Source organism: Muntiacus reevesi, chromosome 1, assembly GCF_963930625.1.
Source record: "Muntiacus reevesi chromosome 1, mMunRee1.1, whole genome shotgun sequence".
Lineage (NCBI taxonomy): Eukaryota > Metazoa > Chordata > Mammalia > Artiodactyla > Cervidae > Muntiacus > Muntiacus reevesi.
The window spans coordinates 140810450-140828663 of NC_089249.1; the positions used below are offsets into that span (position 1 = coordinate 140810450).

Below are 18214 nucleotides of genomic sequence, written 5' to 3' on the forward strand. Positions count from 1 at the left end.
ATCTATCTCCCAGTTCACCATTTCTCTCTACAGCTGAGTGCATCTACTGTTTAATCCAGTTGACAAATTTTTAATTTCTACAACTCTATTTTTAAATTACAGAATTTCTATTTAGTCCATGTAAAATGTCTACTTTTCAGTCATCTTATTCTGTACTTGCCCTATGGTTTCTATTTCCTCTTTTACCAGAAAACATGCTAAACATACTTACTCTCTCAAATTGATCTACTGCCTGTAGCTTCTAAGATGGGAACTTCTCCATGTCTTTTGTCTGACTCTCACTAATGGTGGCTTTTTCCCTCTCTTCTACACACTATAATATTTAAAAGTACACTTAACATCAGGAGTTTTGTTGTTTTGTGGTTTTGAGTTTTTAAATTTTGTTTTTTGTGGGAAACCCATGCAACATAAAAATGTTGAGACATTTTTATGACTTGGCTTTAGGCTGCCCCTCTCAGGATCGCATAGTTTAATCAATTCCAGACCCAGTTTTTACATTATCTTCTTGGTTTGTGGCTTGTGCACTATAAGAGAAGTACCCCAACCCCATACCCATGTAGAGCATAGGTTGGGGTTTTAATTTTTTTGAGGGTGATCCCAGCGGCCCAGCATAGTTGACAGACTTCCCTACTCAATCCTCAGCAGAAATTTCCTTATTTCATGCTCAGGTCCTTCATTCTTCATTGACAGCCTTGGTAAGGAGTTTGTTTCCTATTGCCTCAGCTCTCATCCCCATAGGATTCTAAAACTCCAACCCCCTAAGAATCATGCATATTTCCCATGTTTTCACAGGACCTTTTGTTTCATTCCTTCCCACTGATCACTGCTTGTTCTTCATTTCAGGCACCTGGGGATTTCTCCTTTCTGCACACCAGCCTGGTGTTGGATTTTTTTCCCCCTTGTATATTTACACTAACATCTCTCTGTGATTGGAAAGAATGTCCCTTGACAACTCTCTCTGACCAGAAAGATTTTATTATGCCTTTAGATACTAGTCTTTCTCTCTCAGTTCTGAGTTCATGAAGGACAGAAACCTTGGTCTGATTCATCTTTTGATCCTGATTCTTCAGACTATGCCCAGATCAGAGTAGGAAGCAATAAAGATTTCATCATTCAATGAACAAATGAATCAGTCAGCCTTCACTTACACTCTCAATGGGAAGTAGAGATCATATACTAAATATCTTCTAGAGAAACAAGACATCAAGAATCCCTGGAAAGTCATCCATGCTCTCTGGGAGGCCATGCTAACCAATGGAAGGAGTTCGGCCACCGCCTTAGTTTCACCCTTTGACCAATAGGTTCTCTACTCTTGATAGTACTTCTTCCTTGAAGGGCAACAGCTGATAATTATAGTTCTAGTCTGCTAGAAATTCATAGCCTGGCAGGCTAGGTTCTTAGTGGTAGATTTGTTGCTTTTTTAGCACATACTGATGTCCTTCTGGGGTTTCCCAGGTGGCTCAGTGGTAAAGAATCCACCTGCCAATGCAGAAGATGCAAGAGATGTGGGTTCGATTCCCGAGTCAGGAGGATCCTCTGGAGCAGGAAATGGTAACCCACTCCAGTATTCTCGCCTGGAAATTTTCATGTATAAGGAGCCTGGCAGGCTACAGTCTGTGGGGTCACAAAGAATCAGATACGACTGAGCACACACACATTATCTCCTTCTAGAGCCATAACTGGAACTTGATCAGCAACATGTAATTTGCAAAGATATACTCTTTTCTGTTTGTTCCATAAAGAGTTTGCCAAGTAAATTCACATACTTGACAGCCCCAGGTACAGTGCTTGGCACAGAGTAGGCACATTTAGTGCACTTTCTTTCTTTCTTTCCATTAAAAATATCCACAAATATTTGTTGAAAATCTATTTCTTCCTAAGCACTGTGCTTGGTGCTGAAGATGGAGAGGAGTAACATATTTTATGCCTCTGTTTTAATTCTTACTTAGAAAAAGAATGTCCAGGGACTTCCTTGGTGATCCTATGGCTAAGAATCTGCCTTGCAGTGCAGGGGATGTGGGTTTGATCCCTGGTCAGGGAACTAAAATCCCACAGGCCATGGAGCAACTAAGCCCATTCATCACAACTAAGGAGTCAGTGTGTCGTAACCAAGACCTGACACAGCCAAATAATTTTTTTTTTTTTAAAAAAAGAATGTCCACATCAAATCTGACAATAAAATTACCCCACATGTCCTCTGATCTAAGATGAAAAGACATCTCACCTCATCCACCACTCTAAAATGCCTAAAAAGTATAACCAGCAAACTAAATTTGCCTAAGACTCACTCATCATTCCATGCATATTTATTGAGAATTTCTTATGAATGAGAGTGTGTACTAGATTTTTTGGTAGAGTCAGGAGAAAGAAAAAATAAAAGAACAAAATAGATATCCTACCTACAAGGAATTTCCAGGTTTAAGGGCACGATAGACAATTATGTAAATCACCATGATATAACATAGAAAATGCTAAGAGATGAACATAAGAAAAGACTATGGGGTTCCAAATACAGAAAATAAAATCCCTCCTGCTGAGGGATTAGATATGGCTAATAAAGACTATATGCTCAAACTTAAGTAATGTGTTACCTGGTGGCTCAGATGGTAAAGAATCCGTCTGCAATGTGGGAGACCTGGGCTCGATCCCTGGGTTGGGAAGATCCCTGGAGGAGGGCATGGTGATCCTATCCAGTATTCTTGCCCGGAGAATCCCTAGGGACAGAGGAGCCTGGTGGACTACAGTCCATGGGATCACAGAGAATTGGACATGACTGAGCGATTAAGCCCAGTAGAGGGACAGAGTGGGGGCTGGCAAGGAAGGAAGGGCAACTCAGATGGAAAGAACAGCTTAGACAAAAGGCAGAAGCAGAAAAGCACAGGACATAGACAATGAAACAGAAAGTTGGCTGGAGACACATAAAAGAGCAATCTAAAGAGAAATAAACTGGAAAGGTAGGATGAGCCAATTGCAGGGGTTTGAACGTGGCCTGATTTATCTTCCAGGACATAGGATCTCTATAGAGTAGCCAGTGCTTAGCATATGGTGGGGCTTAATTAATGCTACAACAACCGCATAGCAGGAGCCTGTTCTCCAGCTGCACACAGGAAGTGGCCATCTGTACACGCAGGCAATTACAAACCTTCCAGATACTCTGCCCTGAACCCTGCAAGCACATCAAATACTCACCGTAAAAGGTCACCCAACAAACATCTCTGATCAATCCTGGCTCAGGCAGAATCAAATCCTCTAAATAAGATCCACTGGATGCAGTGTCAGGAAGGTCAGAAACTACCCTTTTTCACATCTTGAAGCATTTTTACCATGTGGAACTCTTTAGAAAAAGAAGGGAAAGGAAAGAGAGAGGCAGAAAAAAAAAAAAAAAAAAAAAAAAACCTCTCCAGAAATAATAGAATTCCAAGTAATTAAATGTTAACTGATCACAAAGTTAACAGGGGATTTATTTTGGCCCCTGCTCCTTCTGGGGATCTAAAAAGCAGTTGATTTCAAGGACAGCCATGCCAGGATTAAACCTGGCGCTGCACGCCTCCCCTCCGCCACTTCCGCCCTGCGTGTCCCCACTGTGTACCTTTGTCGAGCTCACTTGAAATGTTCCATGATGAGGTAGGCACTAACTCAGCAGTGACTGACAGCTCTGTTTCTGAAAAGAAAGAGAAGGGAGGGGAGAAAGACAAGCGCAATATTAAATATAGTAACTTATGGGCTGTTAGAAGCATTACAGGAGATTTCCAATGGCCCTGCCTTCCGAGAGACCACGCAGTCCCATAGCTTATTAAACTTAAATGTCTGCTCTGCCTGCCAGGCAGAGGCGCCTGTATTAGAGAGGCTATCCAGACAAACATGCTGGAGGCCAGATTTGAAGATTTTTTCCTTTAAAACACAGGCTTGAAAATTAAATACAAATATTTCATTGACAAAAAAACAAACCTGCAGAAATGACCAAACATGATCAAATACAAACTCTTCCTTTTCTTGATGAAAGACCAGTCTTAGGTTAAAACAGTCAACAGTCTTTCCATGAAACATGAGATCAACATTGCTCCTACTGCTGGTTTCATTTGTGTTTGTGAATTCATAGCATTTCTCTTAATAGACAAATTGATTTCTCTATATTGAAACCTTCAGTCAAGACAAGTAGAAGTATTTGAATATGGAGAGTTAATTTGTGGTAATCAAAATTCAAAGATAACTTTTAAAACCACCATAAATTAAAGCAAACATGCAAATCCAAAATATTAAGGACATGATATACTATGAAAATTTAAAAATTCTTTATGATATACTGTAATATATAAACAATGCTTTTATTTTTAATATTTAACCCATGACACATACTACTAGCACATTTTAATAGGATTGCATTAATCTCCCCTTAGGCCATGTACAGACACACACACACACACACACACACATACACTTGTATTACAGAACTTCTGTGCTAGGCAGGATCTCAGAAGGCCCAGAGACTGGGTCATTAGATCCAAGGCACCCATGGTATCACATCCCCTTTCTTCAGATATCATTGATCAATTATGGATCCTTTTGCCTATAAACCTGAGATCTGCCTTACAGCCTTTCAACACGGTATTTTAGGTAGCCACTGAAAATGGATCTGTGTTAGAATGCAAGGCACAGGAAGAACTAGTATTTAAACCTAGGTCTGTCTGACTCTACCACCCACACGCCTCCTGGCAGCCCATGCTGCCCAGTTCTCAAGTCTGAAAGCTGACTTGTTTTTCCCCTTACCTCTCTCTGGCTTCACCTTTTCACCGAGATAAGCACACTCTTCTACATTTCCTTATTTACTGATGGAGGCCGTCTGCCACATGGCCATAGAAGCCACATGCCGTCATCAGCGAGCTTTGCCAAGGGCAGGATGTTTACCCACTGAGACCTTGCCGAGGCCACTTCTAGCTTGTCCACTGAGGCTCTAATCAGCCTGCCGTGCACAGCAGACAAAGGGGTTGTTTGGTTTGTGCAGACCTTCTTGACTTTCTTCTTCCTCCGTCCAGGTGGGAAAGAAAACAGGTGGGAAAGAGAGTAGACAAACCCCACAAAACCTACCCACCCCCAAAGGCCCCAGTCATCTCCCACATCCTGAGCCAAGAACAGCATGCATTCTTTTCAGGGGAACCAAAGTCAGATGGGCAGTATGGCTGGGATCTTACAGCAAACAGAATTCCAAACTATGAAGCCAAAAAGGAAAATTTGCCCAAGTAAGAAAACTGCTTAACAGAAAACCACAGGAGAAAGCAGTGCTCCTGTTATCAACCACTTGTCTTCGAAATGGGGGTTTCATGCAGGTGATTTTACCAGGAAGTGCTAATTTTCTACATTCTAGAGCCCTCCACGTGTGACTCCAACCACAACTCCACTCTGACCCCCCTGTTGCCGCCACCCACTTTGGCTCTTTGAATAAAGGCCCCTTGTTTGCAGTATTTTGGACTACTGTGGTTCCTCTTATAAAAAGGCTCATCAAGCACTCCAGTACCCAGACTTCGGGGAGCTTGGGAATAGAAGCATGGCAGCCACAGCGGCCACTCAGGCAAGAAGCAAAGGGTGGGGAAGTAGTAGGATTAAGACAGATCTTGACAGCATTTACATTCAATATTTTCATAGCTTCATCTTACTGCTGCTCACAGCTAAATTGCCAGAAACATAGGTTTCATTTTACAGTATTAATTTTATAGAAAGTTAGCTATATGTCATTTGGTTTTTCCAGCCTGAATTTGAATCGCTGATTGAATATAATTTGAGACTGATGACAAATGAATAGATTCTTGGCACTGCTAACAGTAAAACTGTTCCCCCACATGTCCCTGGACACTAATTACCACTCAGTTCTTGGGCTACAGCAAAGATAATTTCAATTCATAACCTCATTAATTGATTGTGATGATTCTGAGGAATTTTGTTCTCAGCTTCAAGATCTATTCCTTGAGATAACCACATGTTCAGCTCTTCAAATAAAATGATAATAAAAACAGATAAAATAGTTTTAAATATGAATATTCTCCCTGACAGATATTATCTTCTTAGGCTACTTTTTTTTTTAAAGTAAGGCTGGATTATTTAACGTGAAAAGTTTAATGTTAGTAATTGTCCCTCACAAAAATGATGTTTAATAAGCGTCCCCCTCACCTCTAGAAAAGAAGACTTAAGTGAGAAAAATTGAGCACATCTTGATTTAAGCAGCCGTGATTCCAAGGTCAGCAGCAGCCTTAGAGAGATGTGACCACCAGTCTTGACCCTATGGGACCTCCAGTGATGGATTCAGTTCCTCTCTTACTCTCTTTACTGTGGCAAAAGGATGAGATATTTAATACCAGACTAGCAGCCTCTCTTTGTGTAACATCATTGTGATAATAGCAAATTCTTATATGCGAACTAGGAGACAGTAGAATTTTTAATGAAAATACACACCTACATTAAAATACTAATTTCTGCCACTTCCTAATGTTGTAATCAGGACCAAGTTACTTAATATCTTTTGACCACTATTTTCTCATCTGGAAAATGGGGACAATACAAGCCATCTCATAGGAAATGTGGTAGGGACTAGAGCAGATTCTCAACCAAAAGGGTCCTGCACCCAAGACGGTGCCCAACATAGAGTAGATACTCAAGATCTTTCGTGCCTCTCCCTCTGTCTAGAAAGGCAGATAGACATACTCTGCATGGATATACTCCAGTTTAGCGGCTGTGTCACTGTCTCAGTTTGAAATAACACATTTGCTGTACTTTAAGAAAGACTCTATTTTGCATACCTTACTAATCCAAGATGATCTTTTCATTTTGTGAGGTTTTCCTGAATCAGTCACCAGTTCTCTTAGAACACCAGTGTTTTTATGTGGTTTTATCCAATTTAGGCAAATCCAGCATGTTTGAGAAAACTCCATCCCTTATCTTTCCTGACCTCTGCAGGAGGGCAAGCCATTCTTCTCCGGAGTTGATCAATAGGAGCTATTATCTTTGCAGTTTCACTGATGAGTGACTTTTTGGCACCGATTCTGCAAACCATAAGGTTTTGGTATTTAAGCCTGAACAGTGGGAGTGTTATTTGGAGCAAAGGAAAAAAAATAATAAGCCTTGAATCCTTCTCATTGATAAAAGCCTGTGCTCTCCACAAGGATTACTGGTTCATCTCAGCAGTTGGCAGGGAGCGACCCCATGTTCACAGGATGCACAAGCTCTTCCAAGAAGCTCCCAGCCACGCCACATCCTGTATCCTGATCCAGTGACAAGTTGAGGTTACACAGGCACGAACCAGCATTCTCGTGAGACTGGTGGCCAGCCCAGTGGTCACAAAGGCCAAGTGTGAGGGAACAAGTGGCTATCCCAGGGCCTTTTCTGGCCAGTAACACTGAGTTCTACAATGTGATAGCTGGGTGGGCCTTAGAGGTCAAAGACTTATTTAGCAAGCTATATATTTTGTTTTTTGCAGGTTTTTTGCTGCTTGCGTGTCGCACTTTAATAACCAACCACTCTGGGGCTTCCCCCTGCCCAGAGTTCACAAATTTATAACTTTTTTAAAAGGGTGCACATTTTAATGTGACAATCCATATGTGGGTCCTTCTCTCCTTAGATATAAAACTGAAGTGTCATGCAGTGTTATTTTCAGTATTCTACTTTCTTACAAGTTCAACTAGGTCATGACTGAAGCCTAAGGATTTCTGGAAGTATCCTTACAGGGAACCTTGGAGGATTTGCAGGCACAGAAGATAAGAGACCCAGGCAATAGCTCCTTCTTCAACAGGAACAATTCCACATTTCTCTGCATTAGATATTCAGGTGTATGGAAAAGGCACCAATGCTTTAAACAAAAGATATTTTAATCCTCTTATCTGATACAACTTCCTCATCTGACAGATGAAGCAAATTAGGCCCACAGCAGTCTAGAGATTTGGCCAAAATCACAGTTCTAAGATAGATACAGGCCTTAGAAATGGCTTGGGAATAAATGCATGCTTTAATAAAATAAATTTTAAAAACAGAAATAAATGCATACTGCCTTCTCATTGCTCTCCATCTTCCCTTGACTGTGCCTGTAAGAATGATAAGTCACCTTAGAAACTGAGTTTAGAGAGATTAACAGGGAATTTCCAAACAGCCAGCGTTGGTCACACAAAAGGGGCACACTATCTTCTGTGGTAAAAGAAGGCCTCTGTTTGTGATCATCTGGGGGAAGAAGGTAGGAAGGAGACTTCAAAATCTCTGGTATGAAGTGTCAGTTTACACACAACATTCTTGGCCTTGATTCCTTCCTCCCACTAGCACCTCAGTGGAGAAGCCCACAGCCAGGTGTGTCAGCTTCACCAAAGGTACCTGTTTGGGAAAGTCACAATCTGCTCCCCTAGAAGGGCAGGCAGGCCACATCCCCCAGCAGCTCCAGGGGTTAGTCGGCCTGCGCCTTACTCCAGCCCTCTGTTCACAATGATCCCACATCGAGGGTCCCGCACGAGGGGCCACTCCACTCTGAGGACTCAGTCTGTCTACTGAGGAGAGTCAGAGTCTCCCTCAGCCAGTGTGGGGTGCGCAGGGGTGGAGAGTTACTACGCTGAGTGTCTACAATGACCTAATCCTCAGTGACCTTATATTTGGATGTCTAATGCAGTCTTCAAAACAAGTTACCAGTACAGTCACAAAGAAAGAAGGCACAATTCCGCAGCCTTAAACTGTTCCAATCAATACACAACACCACCACCTACACATCTTTAATAAAATTTATAAAGACCTTGTAAATGGCACAGTTATGGTTCACGTGGCAGTCATTAATCTGTTGAAGAGAAATTTAAAATATACCAAATTCTGTAGTATTATTCATATTTTTATTTGAATATTCATTTAAAATTTGAATGTTTGAATTTGAATATTCATATTTATTTGAATACTCATATTTATTAGAGAGAATTGCAAAAACAAAAAAAAGTTGTCCAGGACAGTTGTACACTGTCCTCTCAGTGTCTGAGAAGCTGACACTCAGAGATCTTCTCAACAATTCTGTAAGGTAGGTACCATCATTAACTTCATTCCAAGATTGGACAGCCCGAGGTAGAGAATCAGGGCACCTGTCTGCTCAGCTTGCTGGGGTGGCACAGGTATTGTGGTCAAACCCAGGCAGTCTACAGCAGAGCTACTGTCTCCAGTGATGCCAAAACAGGGGGCCGGTAATGCCAAAAGACACAACTGCTTGCTCTCTAGCTTAAACCCCCTTCTGCTCCAGAGGACCCCTGTGAACTCCAAGTTCAGCAGAACTTAGTTTGACAACCAGTACCAGAGGCCACTCCCGCCCATCAATGCTTGGCTCCCTAATTCTAAAACCCCCCAAGGTAGTGAGAGACACAGAGGGAAGAGAGGAAATACTCTCTGAATCACACTTAAATGTCTTTTTTCCTTTGGAAATATTATTTCCTTCTTTAAATCTGTTGAATTAATACTACGGATCATATGTAGTTCTTGTATTTAAATGAATTATGTTACACAAAGCACCATAATGGCACACATCTTCTTCAAAATGAATACACATATTTTTGAAAATTACCTTACTTAAAAACTACCATAGTTGGGGTCTCTTCCATGGAACTCTAGAGATTCACTCACTCATTCATCCATTCACTCAAAACAAGTAACACTTTCTGGGTATAAGAACTGGGATGTAAAAGCTTGATCTGGTCCATAACATTTTTCAAAAACTTACAGTTTATTGGGAGAGGAGTGCTGTGTGCTAAGTCATTTCAGTCATGTCTGACTCTTCAAGATCCCATGGACTATAGCCTACCAGGCTCCTCTGTCTATGGGATCCTCCAGGCAAGAACACTGGAGTGGGGGCCATTTCCTTCTCCAGGGGATCCTCCCAACCCAGGGATCGAACCTGCACCTCCTACATCTCCTGAATTGGCAGACATGTTCTTTACCACAGAAATGGACAGATATGGACTCCCCTTCCCACAAGTCATTCCCCACACCCTTACCCCAACTAGGCTAAAAACATCAAGAGTACTGAATAAAATACCACAAGAAAAAAATATAATGTATAGTTGATAACTGAAAGGAAAGGAAAGGAAAGGTGTCAAAAAAGAAGAAAACAGTTCAGTAGAAGCTGATGGAGAAGCTTAAACCCCCTTCTGCTCCAGAGGACCCCTGTGAACTCCAAGCTCAGCAGAACTTAGTTTGACTATAAACACAGGTCCCTCAGGCTAGGGGCTGCATTAGCAATACACATTGGAAAACCAAAATGTGGCCAGAAGGAGATCTATGTTTTTGCCTAAAGCCTTTATGAGAGCCTGGGAAATCTCCCCACTCTGACAGAGGGGCTTTAAGTACTTCCGCCAATAGTCAGAGAAGTTGCTAGGGCACTTGAGTCCACCTAGGACTTGGCTAGGGTAGGGAAAAATGTCCCCACAAGAAATCAAAACGGTGTGTAAAGACCAGAGAGGTCATATGTATCTTTCACCCAGTTTCTCTCCAATTAAACTATGTATTCTGTTCAGTTCAGTTCAGTTCAGTTCCAATTGGCATTGGAAATGAACAGAGATCATTCTGTCATTTTTGAGACTGCATTCAAGTACTGCATTTTGGACTCTTCTGTTGACTATGATGGCTATTCCATTTCTTCTAAGGGATTCTTGCCCATAGTGGTAGATATAATGGTCATCTGAATTAAATTCATCCATTCCAGTCCATTTTAGTTTGCTGACTCCTAAAATGTCGATGTTCACTCTAGCCATCTCCTCTTTGACCACTTCCAATTTGTCTTGATTCATAGACCTAACATTCCAGGTTCCTATGCAATACTGCTCTTTGCAGCATCATACTTTACTTCCATCACCAGTTACATCCACAACTGGATGTTGTTTTTGCTTTGGCTCCTTCTCTTCATTCTTTCTGGAGTTATTTCTCCACTGATCTCCAGTAGCATATAGGGCTCCTACCAACCTGGGAAGTTCTTCTTTCAGTATCCTATCTTTTTGCCTTTTCATACTGTTCATGGGTTCTCAAGGCAAGAATACTGAAGTGGTTTGCCATTCCCTTCTCCAGTGGACCACGTTTTATGTATTCATGTTATCAAAACTTAGAATTTGGAACTTCCCTGGTGATCCAGTGGTTAAGATTCTTCATGGGGCCTGGGTTCAATCCCTAGTCAGGTAACTAGATCCCAGGTGATGCAACTGAAAAAAAAAGATTCTGCATGCCACAACTACAAAGGTCACGTATGCTGCAATGAAGATCAAAGATCCTGTGTGACACAACTAAGACCCAGCATGGCAAAATAAGTAAAAGAAATAATTTTAAAAAATAAATTTTAAAAACCTGGAATTTCACATTGTTACAATATATGTGTACAGTACTCTGTAATTTCATTACAACTGTAGATTTGTATAACTATCACTGCATCAAGATGAAGAGCTATGTCATTACTGCAAAGATCTCCCTCATGCTACCCATTTAAGAGTCACACCCATCCCTCACTCCTAACCATTTCCAATCCCTGGCAACCACTAATCTGGTCTCCATCTCTACAATTCCTTTGTTTCAAGAATGTGATAATAAACAGACTCACATAAGGCCTTGAGAGCCACCCAATTTCTTGTGTGTATCAATGGATTATTCTTTTTATACTCCTGAATAGTATTCCATAGCTCAGGTATACTACCATATTGTAACCATTTGCCTTGGACATTGAGTTATTTCCATTTTCTTCCTGTTAAAAATAAAACTGTTTTAAACACACTTATAGCCTTTTGTGCTAATTTTTTTGTATTTTAGTAGGAGGGAAATTGGATCTAGAACAAAGGGGTTGCATGCAAGAGGCAATAATAAGCAAACAAGTTAGAAAACGTGTTAAATAAGTTTGACTTGACTTAACTCTAAACATAAATCTGTGAAGAGAGGTACAATAGAGGTCATCAGAGGGTCCCAAGGCAGCACTGAGGAATAGTACAACCCCCAGTTTGGGAACAGAAACCTGAAAAGGTCAGAATTTGTTACAGTCTGAGAGGAGGCCTGCATATTAGAAATATTACGGTACACTAAGGGACAAGTACGTAAATCAACAATGGTCACACTCCGTTGTACAGAAGCAGCTTTCTTCAAGAAGGAAACAAATAGTCATGTCAAAATCCAGGAGCTTCTAGGTTGGTTGGTTGGTTTGTTTTTTCCTGTAAAGAAAAAAGGAAACATCTCAACTAGTCACTGGGAAGGCAGGCTCTTCCTGGGATTAGTACAAAGTTATAAGAGAAACTTCCAGATGGTTCAAACCTTAATCTTCCCCAGTGAGGAGTTCAAATGTACAGACCCAAACTTAGCACTCCTTAATCCACGCATGGTGCCACTAGACTTCATGGATGCTTAGTGCAACAAAAGAGCTACTTTATTTCTGGCTTCAGAGCAAGCTGGCAAAGACAGTAAAAAAAAAAAGAAGGAAGCATGTTGAAAAATGTTTAGCTTAGAAATTGGTCTTATCTTCCTAAAGAGGTTTTATTTCATTTCCTTTCGGGTGCTGCAAACACCTCAGTTTTAGAATGACATCAACAAACTTCACTCTTTTCTTCTTGTTTCTACTTGACTGCTCTTCCTTATACGCTTTTCCCCTCAAAAGCACCTCCTGGAAGTTTTTCCTTCTTATCATCCTGCTGTGTCATTTGTCTTTGTCTTTTGGGATTTGCCATTTATTTGCCCCCTTTGTATGGCCCCCACACACTTTCATTTCATATTCTATCATCCTTTCTGTAATAGAAGTCTATTACTCTATAATTGTCCTTGATCAATTCAGTCACCCACATCTCAAAAGAAACAAGAGATCCAAGGAAGATGCTTTCCTAGATGCAATTCCATGACAGCCTGAGAGTTTTATTTTTTTTGCAAAAGAAATGAAGTCTTGGTTAAGTCCTATACACAATGGGAAGGAAATTAAGTTATGCCAGGTGTTCCCTAAAGTCATAGTGTATTAGCATACAATTTAGAAAAGTAGATGGCTGCAAAGAATCTCTTTAAAAACTCCTTACTTTCACCTGGAGTTTAATGTGATCATATTCACTTGTTCATTAATTCATCCATCCATTCATTCACTTGACAAATATTTACGGAGTACCTACTCTACCTGACCAGTCAAGTCCTATCTAGGTACTGGAACACACTAGTGAACAAAATCATGACTTGTTTTCTTCATGGAACTCACTGTGTGGTAGGGACGCAAAGAAGTAAATAAAGAATTAAAACACCATATGATAAACACTGATGGAATGGAGATTGGCAGTGGGGGAGGGGGTTGATAGGGTGGGGGAGGTAAAGGGGCTTAGCACAGTCTCAGAAAATTCTGTCCTGACCAAAGATTTTGGTGATGCAATTTATGGATGTGGTTTGTGGCGAGCCAGATGCTTAATGGACACAAGAAGCCTGAATAATCTAATTTCCTCCTTTGAATAGAACAGGATTGACTTCTGTAAAAAGTGAACAAAGATTGAGACCTCTGCAGTGAGTATGTCTTCACTTGCCATAGTCACGTAACTGCCCTTGCCTGCAGAACTTGGCTACTAACATGAGTCTCCTATTAGAAACAGGGAATGTCTCTTCCAGCTTTAGTGATTCAGCTCCAGCCCTGTAGAATTCCTAAATCGAGTTTTCAACCAGGACTGGGTCTTTTGTGTCTCTATCTCCTTAGCAACATAAGTATCTGCTAGTAATGGAGGGCTAGTGTAACCTAAGAGTTTCTAAATTTCTAGTTCCTTTTACCTTTTTGATTTATTCTTGACTCTAGAAAGAGAGAAAATAATTGTCCATTCAACATAATATTACACAAAAGCTAAATAACTTCTGCTCTAGCCAGACCGATAAAAAATGGAATATACAAAACAGAATAATTGATGCACAAATTTCATCCCCTTGAAATAGTGTACTGCTGACATCAATAAAATCTTTCTCATGTTTGAAGATCAAATAAGATACCTCTGTTTCCTACCTTAAGCTATGTTTAAATCATAGCAAAACAACATGCAGTTTAACAGGAAAATATAGTAAATCTGCTAACTCAGTGATATTCAACTTTCTATTGAAAAGACAAAAACTGCAGTTTTACTCTAATTTTCTACTTTGTAGTTTGCCCTCAATTCTATGATCCATGTGTCCTTCAGTCATCAGTAGGTGTTCTTCCTTTCACTCTGATTACCTGATGAACATCTTGAGGGCAACGATCATGTCTCATACTTCGTATCCTGCCTGGTTCTGACATGATCATGTAACATGCCAGATGAGAAGCACCATGGCAGAGGAACGAATGAAAGGGTTATATTGACTTCAGAATCAGACATGTTCAAATACCGAGTCGGTCACACACTAACTTACGACCTCAGGCAAATTACTTCACACTTCTCAACCTCAGTCCCTCATACATAAAACAGGCATACTAGTAGTGAGCTTGCAGGACTATGATGAAGATTAACTAGGAAAATATTCGAAGATGAGTTCAGTGCCCAGCAAAGTAGCAGCTATCACCGATTGGTAAAGATTATTTTATTTACCATAGATACAACTTGAGGGGCATTTAATGCAGCAATTCCCAAACCCAGCTGGGAGCATATTAGACAAACACAGATTCTTGGACCTCCTTTCCCTAAACTATTAACTCTCCCGAAGTGGGTCTTATATAACCAGTCTAGCACTGGTTCTCTATAGCCCACCACTGTGGGGAAACTCATATAATGATATGCCTGCCAAAAAATCCAAACGACACAAAAAAGTTCAACTGAACTGAGAAGTTTAATGTAACTTAAGAATCTAAGGTAAAGGGAGTTGGTTGATTTAAACTTAATTCCTGTTTTTGTCATAAAATCTCAAAGTAGTCAGACATCTCATCAATATTGAGAGAGCCCAGTGAATATTAACCAAGGACAAAATTGGTACCACTCGAAAGTCTTTCAAAGCAAAGTATTTGTGTTTAACTAGAAGGTCCTCTTAATTGGTTGACCAACAATTTGGCCAATTGGACTCTCGGGAGGAAAATTATCATCCTGTGACGAGCAGGGCAGTTTTATCTCCACCAGTATCTTCATTACATGGATCTCAACGACTGGGATTTTTATGTTTGTGAAGCTCTTCACCAAATAAGCAAACTGGACACACTCTAAAAATGAGCAGTCCTCTGAGTCTAGGCATACAGAGTGGGAGGAACAAAACCCTTTTCAGCTTTGATTCTCATCCACTTAAAGCATTTACAAAGAGAAGGCCACTTTGGACACAGTTGAAAAAGCTATTAAGATTTCAAGTACCTCACAGTAATACAAGTACCTTGTATTTAGGTAGCACTTTTCCTTTCAAGAAAGCCTGTACACAGAACAGACATTAGCTCATGACTCCACATGTGAAGGATCAAGGCCCAAGATAATCATACCCTGGTTGGAGCTGAAGAAACCCAGACTCGGCCAGAGAACTTGCCTACCGTTCCCCTGGTGTGTCATCAAGTGCCAGGAGAACGTAAGCACCATCTTCTCTCGCCCAAACCTGGCTCCACACAAACTGTTACCCTGCTGGTGAAATCTCATCTCCAGTATTAAGGTTTGGGTTTTCTCTAATCTCTTCTAGCACACTGTTAATTCAGTCATTTCAAAGTTCCAAAGAGTGGGGAGTAAATATTTTTTTAAACTATTTTCAGGAAAAAATCTACTGAAAGTATAATTTGTATTTTCTGCCTGTCCCTGGAAACCAACCGTTTAAGTTAATGGGATTGAGGGGCGCCTAGATTAGTGGAAATTATTTTAATCAGAGGTAAATTTAGGAGGATTACTATTATCCTACAAGATAGTAAGATGCTTTTGCTCCAGCCACATTAGCCTGGGCGTGTTGGATCTAAATGGCTGGCAATTTTCAAATACTTAATTTGCCTCAAATTGCTCCAGTTTAAAATGCTTTGCCCGTCTGGACTGGGTTTCCTGTACCATGTCATTATTGATAGCCTGGGGAGATCAATAATTAAAATTAAATAGAGGGAAACATTAAGCAGAGGCTCTTCCCAGAGCCTCTTAATCTCTCCCTCTTCTGAGATCACATACTGCTTTATCAATTCCTCTTTTAAGACACTTTACATTTTGTAAGGTGATCTACAATGGCTTCAGTGTTCTTTACTAAGATCGAAGGCTTATAGAGGCTGGAGACGAGGTCTGACTTAACTCTACATTATGCACAGCAGGAGCTATTGACTTGTACACAATAGCAGGCACTCAACAAATGTCCTCTGAATGTGTAAGTGATATAATAGCTGCACTCTCCATATGTTATCACATTATATGTATGAAGCAGTGGGGTAGATGGAAATGGCCACAATTCATTCCTCCCAGTACCTGCACCTTTCTGCAGTTTTTCCCATGAAGAGATGCAGTCTACTTCCCCCACTTGAATCTGAGCTGAACTTTGTGACTTGCTTTGGCTTACAAGAAGGTGTTGAGACCAGCCTGGCCCAGTTCAGACCAAAGAACCACCCAGCCAACACACTAACTAACTCATGAGATAAATAAATGCTTGTTGCTTCTGGTCACTAAATTGTGGGATGGTTTGTTATATGCATTATTTGTGGGTTACAGATACCCATTTACAGATGAGAACACTAAGGCTCAATGAGGTTAAGAACTAGACTAAAGTCATAGAGTTAAAAAGTCAGGATTTGAATCCAGTCTTTCTGATTCCAAAGCCCACAGTCTTTCCATCAGATAAAGTGACCAAATTTGAAATATTCTCATGCATTAGAAACCAGTTTGAGAAACTAAAGGCAAGAGACAAATGGGGCAGGAGCCTCCTTTCCTTGCTGTGAAGCAGGATGGAGCGCCACCCACCAGGGTGAACCTCCCTCGTCAGATAGGGTTGTATGTGGACAGCTCACTTGATTAGACTGAAGAGATGCAAAAGTACAGGATTCTTTTACACAGTGATCTACAAGGAATGATATTCACCCATTTGTAAATACAGACTCAACTTAGAGCAATTGCTATTCAAAGAATACTGACTTGGTCACTTGGTCATTCCCTTGTGCAATATTCTTTTCCTTCAATCTTTTATCAGAAAGAAAAGTAACTTTGCATGTAGTTAATTTTGGGACTCTTCTCCACCATCAATCTGCCATGTCTGTTTTGGTTTTCAAACCTGATAGAAATAGATTGAATTGGTTCCCAGGTGTTGATATCTGTATTTGAAATGTAGTTTACCTGCAGCCTTTAAGCAGCTGGGTATTTGTGGCTGCAGGCATGGGAACTTTCCACAACAGTACAAGAGCATGCTTTGGATTTGCCAGAGAGGCCCTCTTATATGAAAAGGGAGGGCTTTTTCTCCCCCCAGAGCTGTCCAACAGCAGCATTTTAGGAGGCCTTCCTAGTCACTGGCAGTGAACGGGAACGACCAGCGCTACTGTGCACATGATGGATGGGGTGGCCTGTTCGCTCATGTGTGTCGCCTGCCATGATGGGCTACTTGATCGCCTGCTGATAAGAGAATGTTCTCAATAGCTGCTTTGCTCAGAGAAGGTGTATACCTTCCCCATGGAATGGAATGTGGGCATCCATTTTCAGTCAGTGAAGTCCAAGGTATTTGGGAGGATTTGTTGCAGCTGGTGGAACTGCATGGGAGAAGGAAGTGAGCTGATGGGTCCTGTTACACTGCCTCCCCTTGAGGTCACGGTGGAGGTCCCATAGCTGTCATCGGCCCCAGAGTCCTCCCTCTTCTTCAGGCCTCCCCTACAAGCCTTCTCTGCTGCCCTCATTTTTCCTGACCTGCTGCCTCAAGGTCCCCATCAAGCAAGTGTATCCTTAGCACACAGGATTATTTTACTTAGTAATCTAGAGTGAAAGGGGCTTTTCAAAGCTTGACACAAATCTAAAAGCTATAAAAAGAAAGATGATACATCGGATTGCATTTAAAATATTCAATAAGGAAAAAGAAGAAACTAGAAAGAAAAAATTATTACAACTCAAAAGGCAAAGGCCAGTGGTCATAATAGTTAACAAAGCCTCTTAGAGATAAGCAAGGGGTAAAAAAAACAATGAAATAGCCAAGAGGGCAAATGGAATGAATAGACAATTTACAAATAAGAAAACATGTGGTTCTCAAACACATGAAACAATACTAAGATCACTTGATAATATAAGAAATGTAAGTTAAAATGTCAACATGATGTGATTTTCCCCCAATCAGATTAGGAATTCAAGAAGAGCTT

The 18214-nt window shown here is 40.8% G+C and overlaps 1 protein-coding gene across 1 annotated transcript in view; it reads right to left on the minus strand.

Annotated features, from left to right (window-relative positions):
* The window catches only part of ROR1 (receptor tyrosine kinase like orphan receptor 1), a 442114-nt gene that overhangs the window by 189619 nt on the left and 234281 nt on the right, over positions 1-18214 (minus strand). Inside the window, exon 2 of the mRNA XM_065911627.1 lies at positions 3590-3661. Within this exon, the coding sequence (XP_065767699.1) occupies positions 3590-3661 (72 nt within the window). The remainder of the gene's footprint in view (positions 1-3589; positions 3662-18214) is intronic.